The sequence below is a fragment of the Dunckerocampus dactyliophorus genome, chromosome 1 (assembly GCF_027744805.1).
Source record: "Dunckerocampus dactyliophorus isolate RoL2022-P2 chromosome 1, RoL_Ddac_1.1, whole genome shotgun sequence".
Taxonomy (NCBI): domain Eukaryota; kingdom Metazoa; phylum Chordata; class Actinopteri; order Syngnathiformes; family Syngnathidae; genus Dunckerocampus; species Dunckerocampus dactyliophorus.
The window spans coordinates 12,284,745-12,309,554 of record NC_072819.1 but is presented as its reverse complement, the minus strand read 5'-3'; the positions used below and the strand labels follow the sequence as shown (position 1 = coordinate 12,309,554).

Genomic DNA, 24,810 nt, shown 5'->3' with positions numbered 1-24,810 from the left:
CACAACAACATCCAAAGAACTGGAGGCCTCACTTGCCTCTGTTAAGGTTGGTGTTCATGACTCCACCATCAGAAAGACACTGGGCAAAAATGGCCTGCTTGTCAGAGTGCACTGCTGAACAAAAAGAACATTAATGTTTGATAATCCCCAAGACCTTTGGAAAATACTGTGTAGTCTGACGAGACGAAAGTCCCATTACATCTGGCATAAAAGTAACACCACATTTCAGAAAAGGACATCATACCAACAGTAAAATGTGGCGGTAGTTTGATGGTCTGGGCCTATTTTACTGCTTCAGCACCTGGAAGACGTGCTGTGAAAAATGGAACCATGAATTCTGCTGTCTACTAAAAAATCTTGAAGGAGAATGTCCGGCCATCTGTTTGTGACCTGAAGCTGACATGAAGTTGGGTTCTGCAGCAGGACAATGATCCAAAACACACCAGCAAGTCCACCTCTGAGTGGCTGAAGAAAAACAAAATGAAGACTTTGGAGTGGCTTAGTCAAAGTTCTGACCTGAATCCTATTGAGATGCTGTGGCATGACCTTAAAAAGACTCGAAAACCCTCCATTGTGGCTGAATTACAAAAAATCTGCAAGATGAGTGGGCCAAAGTTCCTCCACAGTGCTGTAAGAGACTCATTATCCCCAGTTATCCCAAAGTACTTGATTGCAGTTGTTGCAATCACTTTTTCACACAGGGCCATGTAAGTTTGGATTTTTATTCTCCCTTAATAATAAAAAAGTTTAATTTTAAAACTGCATTTAGTGTTCAGTGGTTTTGTCTTTGACTAATATTTAAATTATTTAAAATATTGATGATCTGAAACATTTAAGTGTGTGACAAACATGCAAAAAAAAAAGAAATCAGGCAGGGGGCAAACCACTGTGTAATCCTCCATCTTGGCAGTCAAATTCATTCATTTATTCAGCAGAACATAAAAATATCTTCAATACATTTGACTTGGTGCGCTCCAGTGGTGCTACACTGATTTGTCAAAAAAAAAAAAATGCTGGCTTTTCCTTTTTATGCACCCACCTGCACCGCTTCAAGATAAGGCGAGTACTGCAGCGTCTCCGTGTATGACATGTTTCTGTATTTTATTGTCCGATTATTAAGAATAATGATCACACTTATATTAAAGACCTTACACAGGCTGTAGAGAAACTGAACTTAGACATTCAGTGCTATTTATTTATTGAACAAAATGCCAGTGACAAGCGGCAATACTTTTGCTCACATGAAAAATGGATGGGTTCAAACAAAGTTGCTCTCTTGTAAGTTGTGCATCCGATCAATATGTAAATGCCTGGGAGTAAAAGCTGAAATGTTGCTGTCTGATCTCATATTCATCTTTTTATGTCAAACTCAAAAATGTTCAAAAAGAAAAGAATTGACCTCACTGTTCCAATACTTCTGGAGGGCACTGTACTTCTTATCACTAGCTAACATTATACCTCCTCAGCTGTAGTTGCAGCATAGTGGACCTTTGTAGAGTTCAGTGATGAAAAAGCCAGAACTGTTTGTGCCTGTAAGGAGGGAGTATTTTTGTGAAATAGTGCTTTGCAACACTTTCTAGTTTAAAACTTTGTCTTTCCTTCCACAGCTACAACAGCTGATCGTTTTTACAGGATAGACAGAGCACAGGTATGTCTATCTCTGATCCCTTGATGGTTTCTTTTGAGTGAAGATTGGCATGTAGTATACTGTATTTTCTCAACTATAATTCACATTTTTTTCATGGTTTGGCTGGCCCTGCGACTTGTGCTCCGGGGCGACTTATATGTCTTTTTTCACACTGGCAGCCGCGAGAGGGCGCTCTAGGCTTATGTACCAGGATTGTAGGGTGTAGTGTGTGTGTCATGTTGTTACACTTCAATGCCCCTAGATGGCACTAATGTGTTTGGCATCTGTGGAGTATGTCTGTTGTATGGAGGAGCTGTCAGTTGTGCTGTCACTATGCTAGAGACAAAATGCTGCCGCCCGCTCTGAAATAAAGCCTCCCAAACAAGAGATACGTTTTTCTCTTTTTAGTTGATATATGAAGATATCACAGCATGCCTGTTCACAGCACCACACGGCACTTATAAAGACAACTGTGAAAGACAGACCATGAATGTCCCCAAAAAGAAAATCATATTCTGCAGATTACAAGCTGCAAGTAGTGAAATATGCAGCCGAAAACGGTAATTGAGCAGCAGAAAGAAAGTTTGGAGTGAACGAGAAACTTTTGAGGGAGCTGCTTTAATCGGAGGATACTCGAACTGCGATGTAGGAAACAAAAAATGCTAATCACGGGCTAAAAGCTAGATGGCCACAACTGGAAGAACAACCTCACAAATGGGCGCTTGAACAACGTGGTGCTGGGAGAGACTTGTCAACAGTGCAGTTATGTCTCCATGCCCAGATAGGTGCCAAAGCGCTGAATACTGTATAGATGACTTTGTGGGTTGTTTTAATACAGTATGTTACGTTAATATACCGCCTATTCACGTTACTTTAACAGACAGCTATTTAACCTCCATCCATCCATTTTCCTCCGCTTATCCGAGTGCGGGTCGCGGGGGCAGCAGTCTCAGTAGGGAAGCCCAGACTTCTCGGTACCCGGCCACCTCCTCCAGCTCCACCGGGAGGACACCAAGGTGTTCCCAGGCCAGCTGTGAGACATAATCTCTCCAGCGCGTCCTAGGTCTGCCCCGGGGCCTTCTCCCGGCTGGGCATGCCCGGAACACCTCACCAGGGAGGCGTCCAGGAGGCATCTGGACTAGATGCCCGAGCCACGTCAACTGGCTCCTCTCGATATGAAGGAGCAGCGGCTCTACTCTGAGCTCCTCCCGGATGACCGAGCTCCTCACCGTGTCTCTTAGGGTGAGTCCAGCCACCCCACAGAGGAAACTCATTTCAGCCGCTTGTATCCGCAATCTTGTTCTTTCGGTCACAACCCAAAACTCATGGCCATAGGTGAGGGTGGGAACATACTGTAGATCCATCGGTAAATTGAAAGCTTTGCCTTCCGGCTCAGCTCTCTCTTCACCACGACGGTCCGGTACAGTGACCGCATTACTGCAGACGCTGTGCCAATCCACCTATTGACCTCACGCTCCAGCCTTCCCTCACTTGTGAACAAGACCCCGAGATACTTGAACTCCTCCACCTGGGGCAGGACCTCATTCCCAACCCGGAGGGAGCAATCCACCCTTTTCCAACTGAGAACCATGGCCTCAGATTTGGAGGTGCTGAGTCTCATCCCAGAAGTTTCACACTCAAATGCAAACCGTCCCAGTAAACACTGAAGGTCACAGCTCATTGAGGCCATCAGGACCACATCGTCTGCAAATAGCAGAGACGAGATCCTAAGGCCACCAAACTGGACCCCCTCGACACCTTGGCTGCGCCTAGAAATTCTTCCCATGAAAATTATGAACAGAGTTGGTGACAAAGGGCAACCTTGGCGGAGGCCAACGTTCCCCGGAAACAGACTTGACTTACTGCTGGCAATGCCTTGAGGAATTCAGGCCGAAACTCGTCCACTCCCGGAGCTTTGCCACTGGGGAGCGTTTTGACTACCCCAGATACCTCAGCCACGGTAATGGAACTGTCCGTGTTTGTGTCCTCAGACTCTTCTTCCTCCATGGAAGGTATGTCAGTGGGATTGAGAAGGGCCTCAAAGTATTCCTTCCACCGTCCGACCATATCCTCAGTCAAGATCAGCAGGCCCCCGTCCCCACTGCACTGCTTCCCCTTTCTGAGCCGGACAGTTTGCCAGAACCTCTTCGAGGCCGACCGAAAGCTGTGCTCCATGGCCTCACTGAACTCCTTCCACACCCGGGTTTTTGCCTCGACCACCGCCGAAGCCGCGTGCCGTTTGGCCTGCCGATACCTTCAGTTGCTTCAGGAGTCCCACAAGCCATCCATGCTGGATAGGACTCCTTCTTCAGCTTGACGGCAGCCTGAAACTCTGGTGTCCACCATTCGGTTCGGGGCTTGCCGCCACGACTGGCACCGTTTACCTTGCGGCCACAGCTCCAATCGGCTGCCTCAGCAATGGAGGCACGGAATAGAGCCCATTCGGACTCAATATCCTCGTCTTCCCCTGGGATGCAGGCGAAGCTCTGCCGAAGGTGCGAGTTGAAGATTCGACGAACAGGAGACTGCCAAATGTTCCCAGCACACCCTCACTCCACGTTTGGGTCTCCCGGGTCTGTCCGGCATCCTCCCCGCCATCTAATCCAACTCATCACCAGGTGGTGATCAGTTGACAGCTCAGCCCCTCTCTTCACCCACGTGTCCAGTACATGCGGACGCAGGTCTGATGATACGACTCCAAAGTCGAACATAGACCTGCAGCCTAGGGTGTCCTGGTGCCATATGCACTTGACATCCTTATGTTCGAACATGGTGTTTGTGATGGACAAACTGAGGTTAGCACAGAAGTCCAACAACATCACACCGCATGGGTTCAGATTGGGGAGGCCGTTCCTCCCAATCACGCCCCTCCAGGTCACACTGTCATTGCCCACTTCGGCATTGAAGTCTCCCAGCAAAACGACGGAGTCACTAGTTGAGGTGCTCCCGAGCACCCGTCTGATGGACTCCAAGAAGGCTGGGAACTTTGAACTGCCGTTTGGTGCGTACGCACAAACGACAGATTTGGCAGCCGAAGACCAGGTCGCCCAGGCACCCGCTCTCGACCGCCACCCAAAGCACAATGCATCGGACCCTTATGCTTGCCCCCGCAGGTGGTGGGCCTACGGGGGGGAGATCCCGTGTGGCCTGTTTGGGCTGAGCCCGGCCGGGCCCCACAGCTATTTAACCTTTTGTTGTCCATTTTATTGTTATTACTGTAACTTGCCTTTCAAGATGAAAAGTCTGATTTTATAAAATAAATTTCCCTCCAAAAATGCGACTTATAGTCCAGTGTGACTTAAGATATGGTCTTTTTCCTCTTCATTGTGCATTTTTGGCTGATGCGACTTATACTCCAGAGTGACTTGTAGTCCGGAAAATACTGTACTTTTTCCTCTGCATTAAGTCTCCTGTTTCATCAGGAACATCTCAACTATGTATCTGAAATCTCTCACGAGGAACTCTTCATCCTTGACCCTGAACTGGTGGTGACAATGACTGTTGGCACATCGCCAACTGCCGTGCCTGATCTGGTTCATCCTTCATCCAACATTGCGAACAACGGGTAAGTAGAATATCGTCCTTTAACCTGCGGACATATTCAGTGTGGCATGAGTCAGTCTCATTCAGTAGGGGAAATGATTATTTGAGCCCCTGTAAATTTTGGAAGTATAACCCCTTACATAGACAAAAACAGCATTTTGCATAGCTTTATTTTAACGTTCTTTGTCATCGTCCTCTCAATGCATTGAAGTCTTTCTCTACCCTTAGCAGTGAAACAGTCCTAAAAAAGAATTTTGAGTACTGCAGGATCGCAGTCATTATCGCGAAGTGTGTTAGCAATGTTTTTTTTTTTTGGTGAATGTGTTCCAGCACCCTTGTGATAATTAACAAGCTGCTCCCGTGTAATTCTGGGCTGATCCCTCAGGATTCTCAGAATCACCCTTAGCCCACGAAGTGAAATCATGCATGGGGCTCCAGACATGACTGTTGTCAATGGTCTCTATGTCACCAAGCTTCTTGCTGACAAATTCAAAAAGAGGGAGATAAAATAATTATTTCACTCAATCAAATACAAATAGTTTTTTTCAGGATTTTTTTGTACGTCTGTCGGTCTGCTTAAAACAAATGAAATAAAAATCTAACCTACCTAAATTATGGACTGGTCATGTGTTTAAAATGGGAGATCAACTTACAAAATCTGCATGGGATCAAAATATTATCACTGTGTGTGCATTGTTTCTACATGTGTCATTTAAAAACACTGGCCTAACCACCATCACATAAACTGTTTTTTGTAATCTTAAGGGAAAGCAGCTTGAGTCAGACCTCCAATGATGTGTTTGTCTTTCCCGTGGCTTCATCTCTTCCTCTATCATCGTCTTCTTCTCCCAAGTAAGGACCCACCTCAGTTTGACACATCTTTTCATAATGGATGTTTAATATTAATAATAATTACACTTTAAACAGAAACATGTTTTTTAAAGAATCAAGGTTTTTAATGTTTCCACTTCATAATAATTAGGGCTGTGAAATGATTAAAAAGTTTAATCAGATGAATCACACTTTTGAAATTAATTAATCATGACAAATAGCCATTTGCTACTATGTCTGAACTATGCCAATTTTTTATTGTATTTTATTAACAGAAAGATAAATGACAAGACACATTTATACAGCGTATATTTGTGTGTAGGGTAGGGCATTGAATTTGAACGATTCAAAGTTTGATTCTGATTCTTCGTTTTGATTCCAGTTCATAATGATTCTCGAATCTGATGCTTTTAAGAGACAGGTTCATCAAAGATTGCATGGTTTAAATGAGGGCGCTAACCACAGTTTATTTTTTGGGATGAAACGCCTGAACTTCTCTATGAAAAAACATTTCCACATACCGTATGCTGTTGTTTATGTGTTAGTGAGTGTGTGATGCTGCAGGCACACACACAGGAAAACTGCACTATTCTGGAATTTTGCCCATCGTCCAAAGTCCTTATGTGAAACTTGAGCATGCAAGTCTTTCTCTTTTTTGTGTTTTCTAAAGAGAGAAAAACAGTTGTAGAGGGAGCAAACAATGCGCGTCACGAGACACACCTACTTGGACTAAGGTCTTGTCACTTATCTAAGCTGTAGGAACCCTAAATAATAACTTTACTTTTAGTTTCTCATTTAGAATTACAAATGGCTTATTATATCAAAATAAAGTATTGTATCATACATTGACTTTTATCATTTAATTAGGGCATAAAGGTCAGATTGTGGTTGGACAAAAGCCTTGTCACATACCAAAATAATGTACGGTAGAAATTATATTTTCCTTTGAAAGGACAAACATGCTACAAAGACAGAACATAACAAACATAATAAGAATAATTAATATTGTGTATGCCTTCCATGCGCTTGTCTGAGTTTAGGAGGAGAAAGTTGTTTTGCATCCACACACTGATCTGTTTGATGCAGTGACAAAGTAATTCTGAAGGACCATGTTCACCTGCTTTGAGTGTAGTATGCATAGTTGTGGTAGGACACATTGCAGCATATTATATGGCCTAAAGGAAGCACATGCAGATTGAACAATTGAACGTTATGTTCTGATCTCTTTGACTGTTTTGTCAATGACAGGTGTGAAATGTGTCAGCTCGAGGTTTGTAGCTGGCTGCAGAATAATTATTTGTGTTGTGGAAATTATTGCATTTGTTTATACCTTGAACTTTGTCATGAAAGAATATTGCAAACTCAGTGCACTTAGATGTAGAAATGAGTTGTAAGGGCAGTGAAACTGGAAACTTTGTCGATCTTTTAGGTGTAGCAAACGGTATACGAGCGTTGTTATTACAGTTGGTAATGATTTCAGAAAAAATAACTCTCCCTTGTTCTATGTAAAGCATGTAGCATATCGCTTTTATCTGTAAACTTCATAATGAACCTGGAGCTTTGACTTGCGCCATTTCTGTTTGGCCCTCCGGCACTCCCTTTTCTGTGCCGTGACACACTTCATTTCTCCATGGTGCCCTGTGCCTGCTTTTAACCATTCTAACCTTGACAGGAGCAATGGTATCCAAAACAACACTTGTTGTATAAGAGCTCAACAGATTATTAACGTTAGAACACGGGGTGTTTTCAAACCTAATCCTTGCTATAAACTGTGTCCCTGTGCTGTCATTAATGAGTCTTCCTTGAACAACTGCAGACCCAACTGCTGGTTTGAGTGTAACAGACAGGTCAAGGAAAACACAAAAGTGATCAGATAAAGCAACATTCACACCATTCACATTTGAAGCACCAACACCCTTAGTAATTGTCAAATCAAGAGTGTGCCCTCTGTTGTGGGTGGGCTCAGTCACATGCTGAGTTAAACCAAACATTTCAAGGACAGCAATGAGTTCTTTAGCATGCTGTTATTGGCTACATCCACATGCACATTCAAGTCCCCTGTAATGACCAAACAGTCCAAATCAGTGCACACAACAGAAGGTAATTCGGTACACTCGGCAATAAAACAAATCTGTGGTGCTTTGTAAATGGTAGTATGAAGAACGGAAGTAAGTTTTAACACCATTTTGAATAACACATACTCAAAAGAAGAAAAAAGCCCAAATGACAACTTTTGGGTGAGTATATTGTCCCTAAATAAGGCACAAACACCCCCACCCCTCTGGTTTTGTCGTGTTTCAGATACAAAGATGAAATGAGGAGGACTAGACTCAATCAGGATAGAGTTGTGCAAGGCTGTTTTCTTTGCCATTCCAGATGATTTAATCAACTAGTTATTTGAATCATTGCTGAGATGTATGGATGCTAAGCTCATGCTCATGCAGTGATAGAAGCTTTTCTTCCACCTACCCAAAATAAACTGGAAAAGACAGACCATTTGGACCAGACTGACAACTGTCCATCAAGTAAGTCACTGTGATTTTGATTCTTTGTTTTTTTGTCCTGTCCAACCATTGGGGCAGATATATTTTATCTTGATGCCCTTACATGCTAAACAGATTTTCTTTTTTTCCCCCCCTGTCCTGTACAGCCATTAGGGCAGATAGTATTGTTGATATAAATGCCCTCACGTGCTCAACAGATTTACTCTGCCAGGGAAAAGTGTGAGAACCACTTCAGAATTTTTAAACTTGAGCATGCAAGTCTTTCTCTTTTATGAGTTTTCTAAAGAGAGAAAAACAGTTGTAGAGGTAGCAAACAATGCACGTCACGAGACACACCTACTTGGACTACATGACAAAGGTCTTGTCACTTATCTAAGCTGTAGGAACCCTAAATAATAACTTTACTTTTAGTTTCTCATTTAGAATTTATTTATTTATTTGACTTTGATGTTTTTTTATGTTGCAAATTTGGAGAGGCCGAACCGGAGCAGGAGGGGATAGAGAAGTAGAGAAAAGAAAACAGAAACAAAACAGAGCTACATCAGCAAATGTCTGTGACGGCTATAAAAACCCTGACGGAAGGGGTAAAATATCAACAACCACAATGACAATACTGAATTGAAACAGTCACACATAATAGTAGTAATTAAATTATTAACTATGATAGTGATCAGAATGACAATAACTGTAATGCACATAATTGTAATAACTATAATCATATTGCTAACATCACCGTTGCTGTAATAAAAGCATCAACATAATAACATCCTGGTTAACTCAGTGAGTAATGTGGGGAAGTACGTATGTACTGTGGGTGTGCATATGTACGTGTGTACAGGTATCTCTGTATGTGTGCAAGTCTTCATATATATAAAGGTGCACGAGTGGGTGAGCGTGTAATTGTCACTGAGAATGCATGAAAGGAGAGGGGCCGCCCTCCACCACCCAGCACATGCCAAACAGATTTTCTCAGCCAGGGAAAAGTGTAAGATGCTCTTCTCCTGTTTCATAGATTTTATTTGACTTCATTTGCTGTTTATTGTTATGCAAATTTGGAGAGGCCTGACCGGGCCAGGAGGGGATAGAGAGAAAGAGAAAAGAAGACAGAGGGGGGAGTGCGGGGACAAGAGGGGGGACAATACAGAGATAGCAACACCAGCAACAACAACAATTGCAACAACAATAACAAAGCAACTGAAACAAACAACAGGACTACATCAGCAAATGTCTATTACGGCCATAAAGACCATAATGGAAATAACAAAATAAGATTACCAGCCACAGTGACACTGTATCAAAACAGTCTGTTAACGATAACGGTGAACAGATTGACAATAACTCTTAGTAATCTTAATGCTGCATCAACATCATACAACATGATAACACTGTTGATAAATCAGGACACACACCAACACTGTGGTCACTCCCTCAACACCTGGAAGCTGCATTATGACACCCCACGCAGAGGGGGACACACAAAACAGATCCCGAGCCGCAGAGGACACGGACCGCTAGGGTGTCCTAAGGTCCTATGAATGTGAGAGTGAATGGTTGTTTTTCTATATGTGGCCTGCGATTGACTGGCGACCAGTCCAGGTTGTACCCCGCCTCTCGCCCGAAATCAGCTGGCCCTATTGAGGATAAGCGGCATAGAAGATGGATGGATGGATCATTCTGATACATGGAGCACATAGCACATGATATCACAACACAGTCCATCTAGCCGTGTATAAACAAAATATGGAATGTGGGCTAATACCATCTATCCATCAATTTTCTATGCCGCTTATCCTCACGAAGGTTGGGGGGTATGCTGACTTCTAGTGCACTCTGGACTGGTTGCCAGTCAAGCGCAACAATGTGGGCTTATACATTACAGATAATTTGGTTGTCAATTCGTAGTTGTTCATATGCTTGTTTCCTCGTCAGTACAGATTGGTGTCCTATAGTTTATTGGTGTAATATAGTTTACCCCATATTGTGATTCACACCAAAATAATAGTCCTGCATTTTTTGGATCAGTCTATTTTGTAGAACCTGTTGGAAACTTGTCGTGTTTTTTTCCCAATTGCAATTTCCAATTTTTGGTATGGACAAATACCGAAAATGGCCCTATCTTGCAATGTTAAAGAATGCTTTAAAAAATTCCTGGATCCAGACGGTGATCAAGATAACATCCAAAATGTAATCAGTTCTTCCATATCCCGTTTCCGGCAATTACTGAGCATTTCATCCAAATCCATTCAGAACTTTTTAAGTTATTTTGAACACAAACAAAAACACAAACAGATAATGCCGGCAAAAAAACAACCTCTGTGCTGCGCTTGATGCGTTTGGCAGCGGTAATAATTACTATATAATAACTGATGAAGAAGCTAATAGTAAATTTTAGGGCTTTATAGTTTAAATAGTTGTGTCCCGTTACGTGCATTGTGAGCTTCCACATGCTAGCTGTTTTCTAGCTGTTTTTCTCTCTTTAGAAGGCGTGGAAAAGGTTTGTTTATGAGCTATATACCACATTAGCACCAGTATACTCTTCTGTCTCAATGTTGGTGTAAGCAATTTTTTATGACACCCTTATTTTGTTACCATAAGTAAACAGGATGTACTGCACAAAGTGTGTTGTATGGCTTGAGAAGGTGTCTTAACTTTTGCTAAGAGACGTGCTGTGTATATAACTGACATCCTGTAGCCGGGGCTCCCGTCCTTTATTTACACCAAAATTCCACGACATCAGCGGGCATCCTGCAACCCTCGGTCACAATGGCATGAAACAGACGTCATCCATTGTTTGATTTACCTGATTCTGACTGCTTAGAGGAAGTCGTCCGACATAGTGCAAAGTGTGCATAGTGCATAGTGTGCTTACAACGTCCAGCCAGGGACACATTACAATACCATCTTTACCTTTGATGATGGTTGAGACAGCTGGGAGCGCGTTCGTATCCATGAAACGGCGTAACACGAAACGCCGTAAACTACCATCTGGTAGCACCACCTGTATATTATCACAAATCGTTAATGGAATTACAACAGCGGTGTGGATTATGTAGATTTTGCATTAGAGAAACGAGCAGGGCGACCCAGCGGCATACATCCATCCATCCTTTTTCTATGCCGCTTATCCTCAGCGGCCTGCAGAGAATGCTTACTACCAACTGCCTGTTCAGAGGGAGATGGAGGCGGCCCCACAACAGATTGAAACGTGGTTGTAGTGTTAGCCTGATGACCAGGCTAGACTGTGACTCAAATTCTCTCTTTTCTGTTCATTATTTTTCATTATCATTCATTACTGGTGAGGACCTATACATTTTATTTAAAATGTGTTTAACAAGTGTGTGAGCATATATATCTTAAACCTGGATTATGGTTCTATAGATTTGACTTGTTAGCTTTCTTCATCGTGAGCGAACAATGCCAATTAAGGAGAGACGGGGAGGGTTTTTGGAGCTGAATCTAATCTAATGTGTGACTTTTATTGCAGACGATGAAGTACAACATCAACGTACAGCATACAGTATAAGAACACAATGCATATCTTACCAATAAGTGGGTTAAAAGAACAGAACAAAAAAATGACTATATTTTTCACAACTATAAATTATACTGCATAATAATTGTCGTAATTTGTTTTTGCTCGAATAAAATAACTGGCTTTCATGGCGTGGTTCATGGCGCGTATACATGTGCATGCACACACACACGCAAGTAATCTCAGATCAACAATTTGCGGTCATTTTGTTACATAAATTAAAGTTAGTAGCTAAATTTGGCCAAAAAAGCAAACATACTACTGTGCTTGTGTGTGTTAGTCGGCATCCATGCTAGCAGTACGTTCGAATGTTTGGACTGCTGGAGGAACCCGCTGCATACAGTTCCTTTAATTCAAAACTGTCAGATTAAACACAATCTCGTTACTGTGAAATGATGATTCATGTGATGTATTTCATTCTAACCTTCATGCATGTTCAAATCAAATTAAACCAAACCAAACCAAACTGTTACGACCCGAAGGTAACACATATTTAAAAGAAAACTGCACTTTTTCAGAATTTTTGCCCATCTATAATCCTTATGTGAAAGATAAACACATTTATTTCCCTTTTCTATGAGTTCTAAAGAGAGAAAACAAGTTAGCATTTTTCGGCGTTGTGAGTGACGATGAGACAAGCGAGGCGTTGTTGCTACACCAAAAAAAATATATAGTTTTTCACGTTAGCTTCTACAATAACAATATCGCTGTAGCATGGTTAATATACACTCCTGATCAAAATCTTAAGACCAGTTGAAAAATTGCTAGAATTTGCATTTTGCACATTTGGATGCTTGGTGAATATATATACAGGTCAGTTATGTAAATGGAACATTGTTGCTGTTTTTTTTACTTTTTTATAGCCAAAATAGGTGAGTCCTGTTACGTGCATTGTTAGCTCCCACATGCTAACTCATTTTGTCTCTTTAGAATGCACAGAAAAGGAAAAAACGTGGTCATGTTTCACATAAGGATTTGTGGATGATGATGAAAAACGTGCCGTTTAAGGAGGACACAGGAGACGTGAAAGCCAAGTCAACAGATTTTATTGAAATATTCACTGTTGCGTTTTCCCTTTTTAAATATATTTTTATGTTTTCACTGGCTGGGGAAAACTAAGAAAAAAAACACCTAAACCCCTCCAGTGTCCCAAAGTGACAAAATAAAAACAACCTGATGCACCGGCCCAAACAAACACAAGGACAGTGAGTCAAGCAAGGTCACCTCACCGCTACCCTTGAACAAGAAAACACACAACTAAAACCCTTGACTTCTTTCCAGTCACCATTATTTTTGCCTCTCAACTTCTCTTCCATCAATTCTTGCTCCCTACGGCAACTCATGCAACTCATCAAACATCTCTAGGACGACTGATACTGCTGCATATATCAGCCAATTGGTTTGGGCGATGTCCTTGGTAGGGATACTTAGCAATGCTGTGTTGACATCATAGAGTAAGGATTCTTATACTTTTTTTTATTTCACCTTGGCACATGGGCAGTGCACCCAGGACTTCATGATCTTCTTCTCTCTTTGTTCAACTGCTCTTGTGTTGAGCTGTTCTGTTTGTGGGGCTTGGTACCCAACCTCGCTGCTTGGGGGTGATGATGAACTCACGTCCACATTGTCCTGGCTCCCCGTTTCAATAGCATCTTTCTACTGTAGATGGAGTACATTGTGCCTCATCAACCTCCAGCTGTGATCATGTTTAATTGCAGATGTTTGAGCACTACGCAAATTGTTGTCTCATTTTAGATGTGGGGTTTGGAAAAACCAATTTCTACCACATTCTCTGCATGTACAGTATCTCCTTCCTTGGGGTTGCTACCACTGTAGCACTCCATCAATACCATGTTTTCCACCATGCTCCAGGAATATCTTGTTCTTACAGTAACCATCTCGCCGGTGTCCCGATTCCCCAACACCTTAAAGGGATAGTTCGGATTTTTTGACATGATGTTGTATGACAACAGTGACTTACCCCCCAACTTGGTCTCGCTACCCCATTGTGGTTGGATTTCGGTGAAGAGGAACGTAGTTCCACTTAGTTGCTGGGTCATTTAAGTAAAGAGTTTAGCTTCTCAAAACAAGGTGCGTTCAAAAGAGTAATACATTTGCATCATAAAAATGCTTCTTTGAAAAAAATCTGACCTCAAAAATGGCTCAACGTTATATTTGGCTCCCGCTGTATCCCTGCGCAATGTCGCCTCTCCATTCGTGTGTATGTGATGAAGACGCCAGCATCTTTTTCCGCTGTGGAACACGCACGTAAACAAGAGGGCCGTGGAGATCCGTCGTGGAAGAATATGCGACCGTCTTCATCACATACACAAGAATGGACAGGCGACATTGCGCAAGGATACGGCGGGAGACAAATAGAATGCTGAGCAATTTGTGAGGTGAGATTTTTTTTTTTGAGAAGGCATTTTTTTAATGCAAATGTATTACTCTTTTGAATGCATATTGTTTGGAGAAGCCAAACTCTTTACTTAAGTGACCTCAGCATCTAAGCGGAACTACGTTCCTCTTCACGGAAATCCGACCAGAACTGGACTCATGGGACCAAGTGTGGGGTAAGTCACTGTTGATGCACTACACTGCTGATGGCGATGTCATACAACTTCATGTCAAAAAATCTGATATCCCTTTAAGCGGAACTTTTTTTTTTTAAAAAGCGAACTAATGGAACTGGTCTGGATAAAAATGTTGCACAACATTTCGATGCAATTACTGCAATCAAGCGCTTCCTGTAACTCTGTGTAACTCTTGCACCTGTCGATTATTGTTGGTATTGTATTTCGACCCACTCCTTATGAGCAAACTGCTCCAGCTCTCTCAGGTTTGATGGGTGCATTCTCCAGACTGCGTGTTTCAGCTCTCTCCTCCAGATGTTTAATTGGATTTAAATCAGGGCTCATAAGCCCTTTTTTCTCTGCAGGAACTAGTTACCTTTTAGGCAGAGTTTGCAGCGCTGTGCTTATGAATCATGCAGCCCTCACACACACACACACATAATGCATGTTCCTCCATTTTCAGTTATTGGTGATGTAATGGCTGTGTCCAAATTTTTTTGTCCGTTTTAAGCCTCACACTGAACAAAAAAAGCATCCAGAAGGAGGTTCTTGGAGGCTGCATAAATGAGTTGCATGATGGCATCCATATAGAGAAAATGGTGCCGTTGGTGCTGTGGGATAGAATTGGCTCACCCTGAATGGTGGCAGTTGGAATTGTTGAGCCTGTTAGAGGGCGAAGCCTGCGTGAAGAGGGCTTGCATAATTGTATTCCTTTTAGTGTCTGTGCTTGTGCGTATGCATTTCTGTGTAGGTGTATACTGTACTTACATGAATAATAGTGCTTATTTACATTTTCACTGCAGTTACTTTGCTAGAAAAATAGCAGCTAAGTGATTCTTTGACATTGTATGTGTGTGTGTGTGTGTGCGTGTGCGAGCGTGTCTGTAGCACATGTACATACAGTATGTGCATCATTGGCTTCAAGCTTGCCCTGCCTCCACATGAAATCCCTTTTTTTTTAACTGCATGCATACATGTAGGGATTCACATTTATTATTACAGACACATACAGCTTCAATTCTACTTTTTTATAGCAGATTTCAGTCATTTAAATGTTATTAGATTAGCTTGTCTTTAGTTTTCTTTAGTTTTTATGTGTGGTAAATGGACAAATGCGCATACTGTATCAGTAAAATATTATTATTCGTACAGTTTCTTTTGTACATTGTGGATTACAGACATTATGTTAATCAATAAATTATGTTAGAGTGGGAGTACAGAAAAGCCCACAAGGCTTACTCAATGTCCTCCTTTTCGTTTCAACACATAATTAAATGTATTATTTATTAAAATCAAATCACGTCTTTGGAGATTTAATTTGTGATTTTCTTCATTGCAACAGGAAATCCCCCTGTCGAGGACTTGTAATGTGCGGTAAAAGTCTTCTAGGGCTGTGTTCACACCAAAGTGTAAAAGAAATGGGGCGCACATTTGGTGTGGTTTATCTGGCATTTTTGTCATCAGACCAAAGGCAGTACGAAACATGTGCATAAAGTCACAAGCTGATTTCACAGCTTCCATGTAAATATTCCAAACAAAAAGGTTGTTTGCTGTCTTAAATACCTTCTAAAATACATTTGAAAGTCAGTGTGCGCATCAACACTCAGCTACACACACAGATGGAGACAAGAGACAAAGAGACGGTGCTTCTGACTCATTTTGTCAAGGCAAATTTTCATCTGTTGTCCCAAAAAATATGTTAAGAGACACAATACAACATGTACAATATAAACTGAACACCACAATCATCATAAAATTGTGCAACAAAAAAATAAATTGTAAAATAAAAAGTGCATATACACATACACCACCTAGAGCACCGTCACACACCTATTAAGGGTCACTTTTTTTGTGAAACATGTTAAACAGGAGTACAGATCTGAGTTGACCACAGCCACTTTTTCAGTTTGATTATAAAAGGAGTTAAACATTCTCTTACTGTTACTGTTAAACTGTTCCACAGGTTTCCACCCCAGGCAGAAAGACAGTCTGACCAAATGGCGTAGGCCTGTGAGATATTACTATCTCCTCTGGCAAACACTCATAAAGTCCCTTGTGAATTATTATTTGTAAATTATATGTTCTAACCATTTGGGAGACATAGTCTCTCCAATGTGTCCTGGGTCTTCCCCGAGGCCTTCTACCGGTCGGACTTGCCCTGAACACCTCCCCAGGGAGGTGTCCGGGAGGCATCCTGACCAGATGCCCAAGCCACCTCATCTGGCTCCTCTCAATGCAGAGGAGTAGCGGTTCTACTCCGAGTCTCTCCCGGATGACAGTGCTTCTCACCTTATCTCTAAGGGAGAGTCCAGCCACCCTACGGAGAAAACTCATTTCGGCCACTTGTACCCGCGATCTTGTCCGTTCGGTCACTACCCAAAGCTCATGACCATAGGTGAGGGTAGGAACGTAGATCGACCTGTAAAATGAGAGCTTTGCCCTTCGGCTTAGCTCTCTCTTCACCACAACAGATCGATGTAGAGTCCGTGGTCTGTATCTTTGGTTCTTATAGCAATTGCATTTGAATTCATCCATTCATCCATTTTCTATATCGCTTCTCCTCCTCATCAGGGTCGCGGGGTATGCTGGAGCCTATCCCAGCTGACTTCTGGCGACAGGTGGGGTACACCGTGGACTGGTCGCCAGCCAATCGCAGGGCACATATAGACACATTCATACCTATGGACAATTTAGCATTGCCAATTAACCTAACATGCATGTTTTTGGAATGTGGGAGGAAACCGGAGTACCCGGAGAGAACCCATGCACGCACGGGGAGAACATGCAAACTCCACACAGAAATACCCAACGGACTGTGACTGTGACTGTGTGGCCAACATGCTAACCACTAGACCACCGTGCGGCCATTTGAATTCAAGTGAACGGAATCACGTGTAAGTTGTAAGTCTCGGACCGTTCAATGTGTGCCAATGTTAAGTTGATAACGGAATATTTGACCAAATGAATTGCACTTGCAGAGCAAACACATGGGAGTTCATTTTAACCAAACATGATAAGTGTGAAACCATCCAACTGTGGAAACTACTTTTTCCAGCTCCTTTTATGTTACTCTCCAACACTCGAGACATTCCTACAGCTTCTTTCCTTTTGCCATTAGCCTATTAAGCAATTAACAAGCATGATCAATGTGGCACTTTATAATTTTGCACAACACTGCCATCTGTGCTACGTATGCACATTTTCATCTCTTAGCAATTAGCAATTTTTGTAATTCGATTAGGTAAATATCCTAAATGTTTATATTTTGGATGCACTGGATGTGTGTACAAGTATAGTGTATTTGTACACCAACTACTGGCAACACACTCCTTGTGTGGAGTAAAACAAAACAAAAATGTCCACAGTATAGCCATGGATCTGGAAGATAACATCAGCACAATCCAGTCAATGATCTAAAAGACGAAAACACAACACAACGTCAAGTAAGTGCCGAGCTAGAGGTCTCAAGAAGGAGAATGAAAAGAAGTGCAAATTAAGTGTAGAATAGATAAGATGGGGCAACGCACACACATGAGAATGGATGAGATATACGAATGATGTGTGGTTTCTTTAATTTGATTCACCAGTTTAGAAAATTTGGTACCCAGCAGTGGCCAGGACTCTTTATACAATTCTACTCAAAAGCTAATTGTTAGTGTTCAGCTCATGGCAACAACCTTGTGTCTGAATTAGTTACCATAAGAATTAAGTGAACTCAGCTTTTGGCAATCTAAGCAAATGCATGCAACTGACTAGCATGTAATGAACTACAGGTACATAGTGAATATCTTATGTGATTTGCCTTCCACTGGTATATTGCCTCCTTTGTATGTGAGCATTAACTGTACAGTATCCCTGAGCAAAAATGGCAGAGTCCTTTGTTGTTGCAGTACACCAGTGCTTCTCAGATTGTGTGTGTGTGTGTGTGTGTGTGTGTGTGTGTGTGTGTTGGGCGGTTGGGGAGTGGGGTGTGGGGTCTATACTACATAGTACTGTAAATACAGTACAATACATGCATTTTTTTCAAAGTTGGCAGGTCTGTTAGTGGCTTCATTCATGCTTGAACGATGCTAGTGCCAGCAACTCCTACAGTGGTTTGTACTGATAAAGAAATACTACAGGTTCTCAGTAGTATTTCAAATCGGTGGGGTGTGAAAAAAAATTATGTCCCCTGGGGGTGCATGACAGAAAACATTTGAGAAGCACTGCAGTACACTGAGCTGGTCATATCACTTGTTGGTATGCCGGTCAAACCCATTGCGACTGTCAGCTTTTATAGGCTTGCTTACATTTCTTCAACTTTCCACAGATATGTTCTGACTTGTGCCCTACATTCCACAGACAGATGCCGACTCAAAGTCCTGCTCAATATCTTCCTAGAGAAATATTTTGTTTTTTCATCCCGGGTAAATGAGAAAATTTCCTGCATGGAAAAGGGGTTATAATTTTGAAACCTCCAAAAATAAAGATGGAAGTCACATCTTCAACTGTCAAATTATTCAAATATTTGTGGCATATGTAGGATATATGAATGGAATTACATATTACTAATTTAGTAAGTGATATCTTCCAGCGCTGCCATTACTTTTTTGCCGCATTACATTTCTATCCGTCATCATGACTTAAATCTCCTTACTGAGAAATCCAATATTGTGGAAATAAGTAGACTGAAGGAGGAAAGTACATCTAGAGTGGAGAAAATAAGTATCTGATTTGATATGACTTTGAAAGTTTACCCCCTCGCAAAGATATGAACAGTCCAAAATGTTTAGGTTTATGTAACCGAGAGAGATGAATAAATGCCCAAAGAACATTAAAAGAGGTTAGAAATTTATTTGGATTTTCTTGAGGGAAATAATAAAAGTATTTGATCCCCTACCAACCAGCAAACATTGTGACCCTCACAGACCGGTTATGTTCCCATAATAAAACTGGGCGATATGACCTAAAAATAAAATGTGTTATTTTTGTCCTGATTGTTTTCATGCGTTTTTAAGAAAACAAGAAGTACAAACAACATTGTTAATTCAAATCAAGCTTTACTTTTATTTTATCAAAAACTTCACAAACATAACCCCTATTTACCGCCTATAATTCTTTTTGTGTCACCACGTGGTCGTGGTACATAAAATCTGATTCCAGCGGCAGTGGTGAAATACACAGTAGACAAACAGATTTTGGTGGCTAAAGAAAGCCTACAATGCCACCTGTACTATTTCGCCCAAGGAAATAGTTGACAGTACCAAAAAGGGCATTCAGGTTTGTTGCACCAATGAGGCATGAGACGTGGTTTCAAATGTACTAAAATACATGATTTTATTACAATTTAATTAAAGACATAAAAAGGTACCACATGGGGAATTTGTAGGGTTGCAGTCAAAATAAATCAGTCACAATTCCAATGAGCAATACATTCAAGCCCACAATCGATATTAAATAAATACACAACCCAAAGCCCACAATAGGCAACAAGGGTGCAATGAGGTGGCAAAGCCAGAGGCTCCAGGCAAGCAGTGGCCACTTTACTTATTACAGTCAATGACGGCGCTGTACTTGTGAACACAGATTCAAGAGTTTTCTTGTCATATGCATAGTAAAACAGGCAGTTATACGGTAGGAGTGTGAATAATGAGTGTTGTGGATGCGTGCTGTCCTTGATGAGGTTGTGTGTTCTGCGTAGAGCTGGAGTGCCTTCCTATCACGTGCTGTACAGTTACCGTACCAAACAGTGATGGCGGCTTTAAGGACACTTTCGATAGTGCATCTGTAGAAGCAACTAAGGATTTTGGTGAACATGCCAAATTTCCTCAGTCTTCTCAGGAAGTACAGTCTCCTTTGGGACTTCTTCATAATTTGTTGGGTGTTGTGAGACCAGGTGAGGTCCTCGCTGATGTGTGTGCCAAGGAACTTGAAGGTTTTCACCCTCTCCACCTCAGTCTCATCAATAAACAGGGTCTATGCGGCTCCTTTTCCCTTGTTCTTGGGTCGATGATCATCTCTTTAGTCTTATCTGTATTGAGATGGAGATTGTTATCATGACACCAAGCTATGAGGTCCGCCACCTCTCTTCTGTATGACGTTTTAACACCACCAATGATCAGGCCAATGACTGTAGTGTCATTCGCAAATTTAATGATGCTGGTGTTGTTCTGGGAGGCCACGCAGTCATAGTTGAAGAGCGTGTAGAGGAGCGGACTCAGCACACACCCCTGTGGGGTCCCAGTGCTCACAATTCTTGAGCTGGATGTGCGGTTGTGGACTCTGACTGACTGGGGCCTGCCTGTTAGAAAGTTAAACACCCAGTTACAGAGGGGGGGTGACAGGCCAAGTGTGAGCTTATCTGTGAGTCTGTGGGGGCTGACTGTATTAAAAGCAGAGCTATAATCTATAAATAGCATTCGGACATATGTGTCCTGGCCCTGTAGGTGAGAAAGGGCTGTGTGGATGGCAGTGTTGACTGCATCATCTGTGGACCGGTTCTGGCGGTATGCAAACTGTAGAGGGTCCACAGTTGCCGCCGGGATGCTCTTTGATGTGGGTCATGACTATTCTTTCAAAGCACTTCATTACAATAGGAGTGAGTGCTATAGGGCGATAGTCATTCAAGCAGGTCACGTTGCTCTTCTTGGGTACGGGCACTATGGTGGTGGACTTAAAGCAGGTCGGTACAGATGCTTGTGCAAGCGACAGGTTAAATATGTCAGCAAGCACATCAGCTAGCTCTGATGAGCAAACCCGAAGTGCACAGCCTGAGATGTTGTCTGGGCCTGCTGCTTTTCGTGGGTTTGTTTTGTTCAGAACCCTGCGCCCCTATAGTCACCATTACGCTCCTATTATTATTTTTTTACACCGCATTGCCAATGTGCAGACTGTGGGACACGAGAGATGGCCACACCTGCATAACATGCTAGCGAGCTAATTAGTTAGCCTTCAATTTATTTATTCTAAACTTAAGAAAGGGTTTCAAACGGAGTGGGGGGGAAAAAGACAAAGTAAGAAGCCAAAAACCTACCACTTCCACACGGAATGGGAGGAGAACTTATTTTCACTCTCATGTCTACTGACTACATGCAGATGACGGTAATGTAAGAAATGTCATGTCTCATCAATGTTTTGTGTCATTAGTGACGCCTAGTGGCCAGAATAATACATAGAACTTGCACAATATTTTTTTTACTAATAATGGGCCATAGTCAACCACAAAACAGCAATCATTAATTAATTAATTTAGTAAAAAAACGTAACAGAGTGAGGGAGCGATATTCGCACCATGATGTAGTGAGGGATGACTGTACTCCTAAACTCAACACGTTACGTGTATAAAAGACACCTAAACATCCTCCTCCATTTAAACCTTTCTACCACTGTGGACCAAAGATTTGTCAAAGGACCTCAGGAGCAAGATTGTATCCCTGCACAACACTAGAACGGGCTACAAGACCATCTGGTCATTTGGTCTCACTTTGTCCTGCATGACGCCACGCTATAGCAGGCATCAACCCTAGCTTCATTAATTCCTCTATTTGCAAGGCACCTACAAGATGTTGAAATCCGGAGACGAAGCTCTCTTTGCAGAAGGAAGGGTGACTATTATCTCGCAGCTACTATTACTACTTGACGATGACCAGGAGAGAATGCAGAAAGAAGAAGACATAACCCTAACTAGGAAACGGAAAGCACGAGCAGTGCAGGTGATTGATTGGCTGACTAGAAGACACTTTGGGCATTATGATTAGTTATTAACAGAACTTCACAAGGACGATCCAAGCGGCTACAGAAATTACTTGAGAATTCCCCTCGACTTGTTCCAAGAGGTGGTGGAAAAGTTAAACCATTCATGAGAATGAGACACGCTTTGATACGCACCCCCTGCATTGTTTGCGAATAGGTAGCGTTGCGTTCACGTAAGTGGCACGAAGATTATGCATGGCAGAAATTTTGACCATTTAAAAAAAAACACAGAGTGGACGTCTCCCAACCTGGAAGTTGCGGTTTGATCCTTCGTCCTTCTGTGATCGTGTCGAAGTGCTAACAGTGTCAAAGTGTTTTGAGTGCCTTGGAGGTTTCCCGTCTCACACCTGTTTACGACAAATTCACTCACTCCAGGGACAAAATTTGTGCCAGTGGCAAGGTGGCTTTAGGAACACACTTAGTGCCTGCGAGGTGTTCCTGCTCTAGTAGACACGTACAGACACATGTGACTCCTGTGCTGGCCAGCAACAGTTACTCCACCAAGTACTAAGTCACGTATTGCTTTTGGGATCAAATATTTACATCCCTCAATCATATACAAATTCTGTTAACTTTTATTTATGCTATTTATTTATGGTATTTTTCTGGGGTATTGTTTACATTCCTTCTCTCTCTGTTACAATAAGCCTTCCATAAAATGGCTGGACTTTTCCTATGTTTGTAAGGGGGTAAACTTACAAAATCAGCAGGGGATCAAATATTTACACATATTTTCCCCACTGTTTCTCTAACAGGAAACAATTTTTGTTTTTTGTTTCCAATCCATTTAGAAAAGCTAACAATATATTTTTTTAAAAATCAGTTGTCTGTTTTTTTTAATCCAAAATATTATACACAAGTTGACATACAGGACAACCCAATCTTATGGTCCTAACAACAGCATCCTTTGGCTAATCCACGTGCAAGTGTATGTGTGCGCTCGTGTTGGCAGTGTGATTTGCAATCCTGAGTGCCTAAAGTGGGCGGATGAGGTGCAGAGATGAGTCGTCCGAGAGGCATTCAGGCCATTGGAGAGAGAGGGAAATCGAGATGGTAATCTGAAAAAAAGTTGATGGAGAGAGAAATGGAATGCCTGTCAGAGCACTTGAATTACATCGTTTTACTGTACTGGGAGCGAGCGCACACACAGAGACAAGCAGTGTAGCAGTTAGCCCACGCTCGGCCAGAGGTGAACAATATTCCTCCCACTATAATTACATCCCTCTCTTATGCTTCTCTCCATCTCTCTGTCTCCCTCTGACAAACACACCTACACACAAAAACATGTTGTTTTTCCTCAAATGTGTCATAGGTGTAGAAATGTTTAAATATTTAAAAATACCCTCACAAGTCTTTAAAACACCAAAAATGGCAGTCCCGGGCAGTTTAAGCTGACCCCCTTATTCCTTTATTTGTTCAAGTAGGTGGATCCGAATGTTAATTATATTGTATACTGAATGTGGCCAAAATCCAAGTACAGAGGAAACCCCAAATTAAAATACCGTAAAGTTGGACAATTTGGAGCTCAACCCATTTTTATTCCTTTTTTTATTTGCAAATCTTCCCCCTAATATAATGGTAGGCAAAACACTGAGCAAGTTAAGATGGGAACAAACTTATTCACTTTATATGTTATGGGAAAAAATTTTAGCATCATGAAACAGACTTTTCTTTTATTTATATTGTTTTTTTCATTCTAAACAAGGGGAAATTAAATTAGATTCACACTGCAATAAAGTTAGAAATATATTCACACATTTTCACTTCGTACTTTTTCCAATAGTGATAACACAGACAACGAGATACAACCACTTTTTTTTAAATCAAAACAAGCAGTCCTCTGTGCACAATGACTTACGTTGGTCTCTATGAACAGCCGGCAGCAAGACCAGACCGCAAAGACCCTCTACAAATCGATATACCGAAAAGAAACAATAAAGGATCATTCAATAATTTCATTTCTATGAAGTGTAGTGCCACCAAACTCACCTCACACATTAATTGCACCCTACTGGTTTTACTACCGCAGTTAGATTGAGAAACGGGGCTTTTACATTGTTTTGGGGAATTTTTGTTGGGAATGATATTAAATAATTTAAAAATTAAATAATAAATATAAAACCAATTTATTTTTTTGTCTGCAGCAGGGCTGTCACCTTCCGGTTCCAAGTCCTTGCAGACTGATCTACTCCTGCCCCAAAACTTTGGAGGTTCCACTATCTCATCCGACTGCCTTTTCAGAGGATGCATACTACATGCAATATGCAGTTGTTTTGCTTTAGTGCTTAGGTTAACAACGTATGTCAGTGAAGAAAACTTTCACAGTTACAGTTGATCAAAGCAGTTTGAGTCATAAACTGAGCCGGGAGCCTCTACAGTAGGGGTGGCCATTACGTCGATTGCGAGCTACCGGTAGATCGCCAAGGTAGTTTGGGTTGATCGCGTAAACGTCACTTTGTAGTTTTCATA

At 41.8% G+C, this 24,810-nt stretch overlaps 1 protein-coding gene across 7 annotated transcripts in view; it reads left to right on the top strand.

Moving 5' to 3' along the window:
• LOC129177557 (diacylglycerol kinase zeta-like) overlaps positions 1 to 24,810 on the top strand; it is a 174,013-nt gene that overhangs the window by 114,448 nt on the left and 34,755 nt on the right. For all 7 annotated transcript variants that reach the window (XM_054768814.1, XM_054768805.1, XM_054768830.1 and 4 more), the window contains 3 exons: positions 1,608 to 1,648; positions 5,050 to 5,192; positions 5,936 to 6,022. In XM_054768814.1, coding sequence (XP_054624789.1) covers positions 1,608 to 1,648; positions 5,050 to 5,192; positions 5,936 to 6,022 — 271 coding nt within the window. The remainder of the gene's footprint in view (positions 1 to 1,607; positions 1,649 to 5,049; positions 5,193 to 5,935; positions 6,023 to 24,810) is intronic.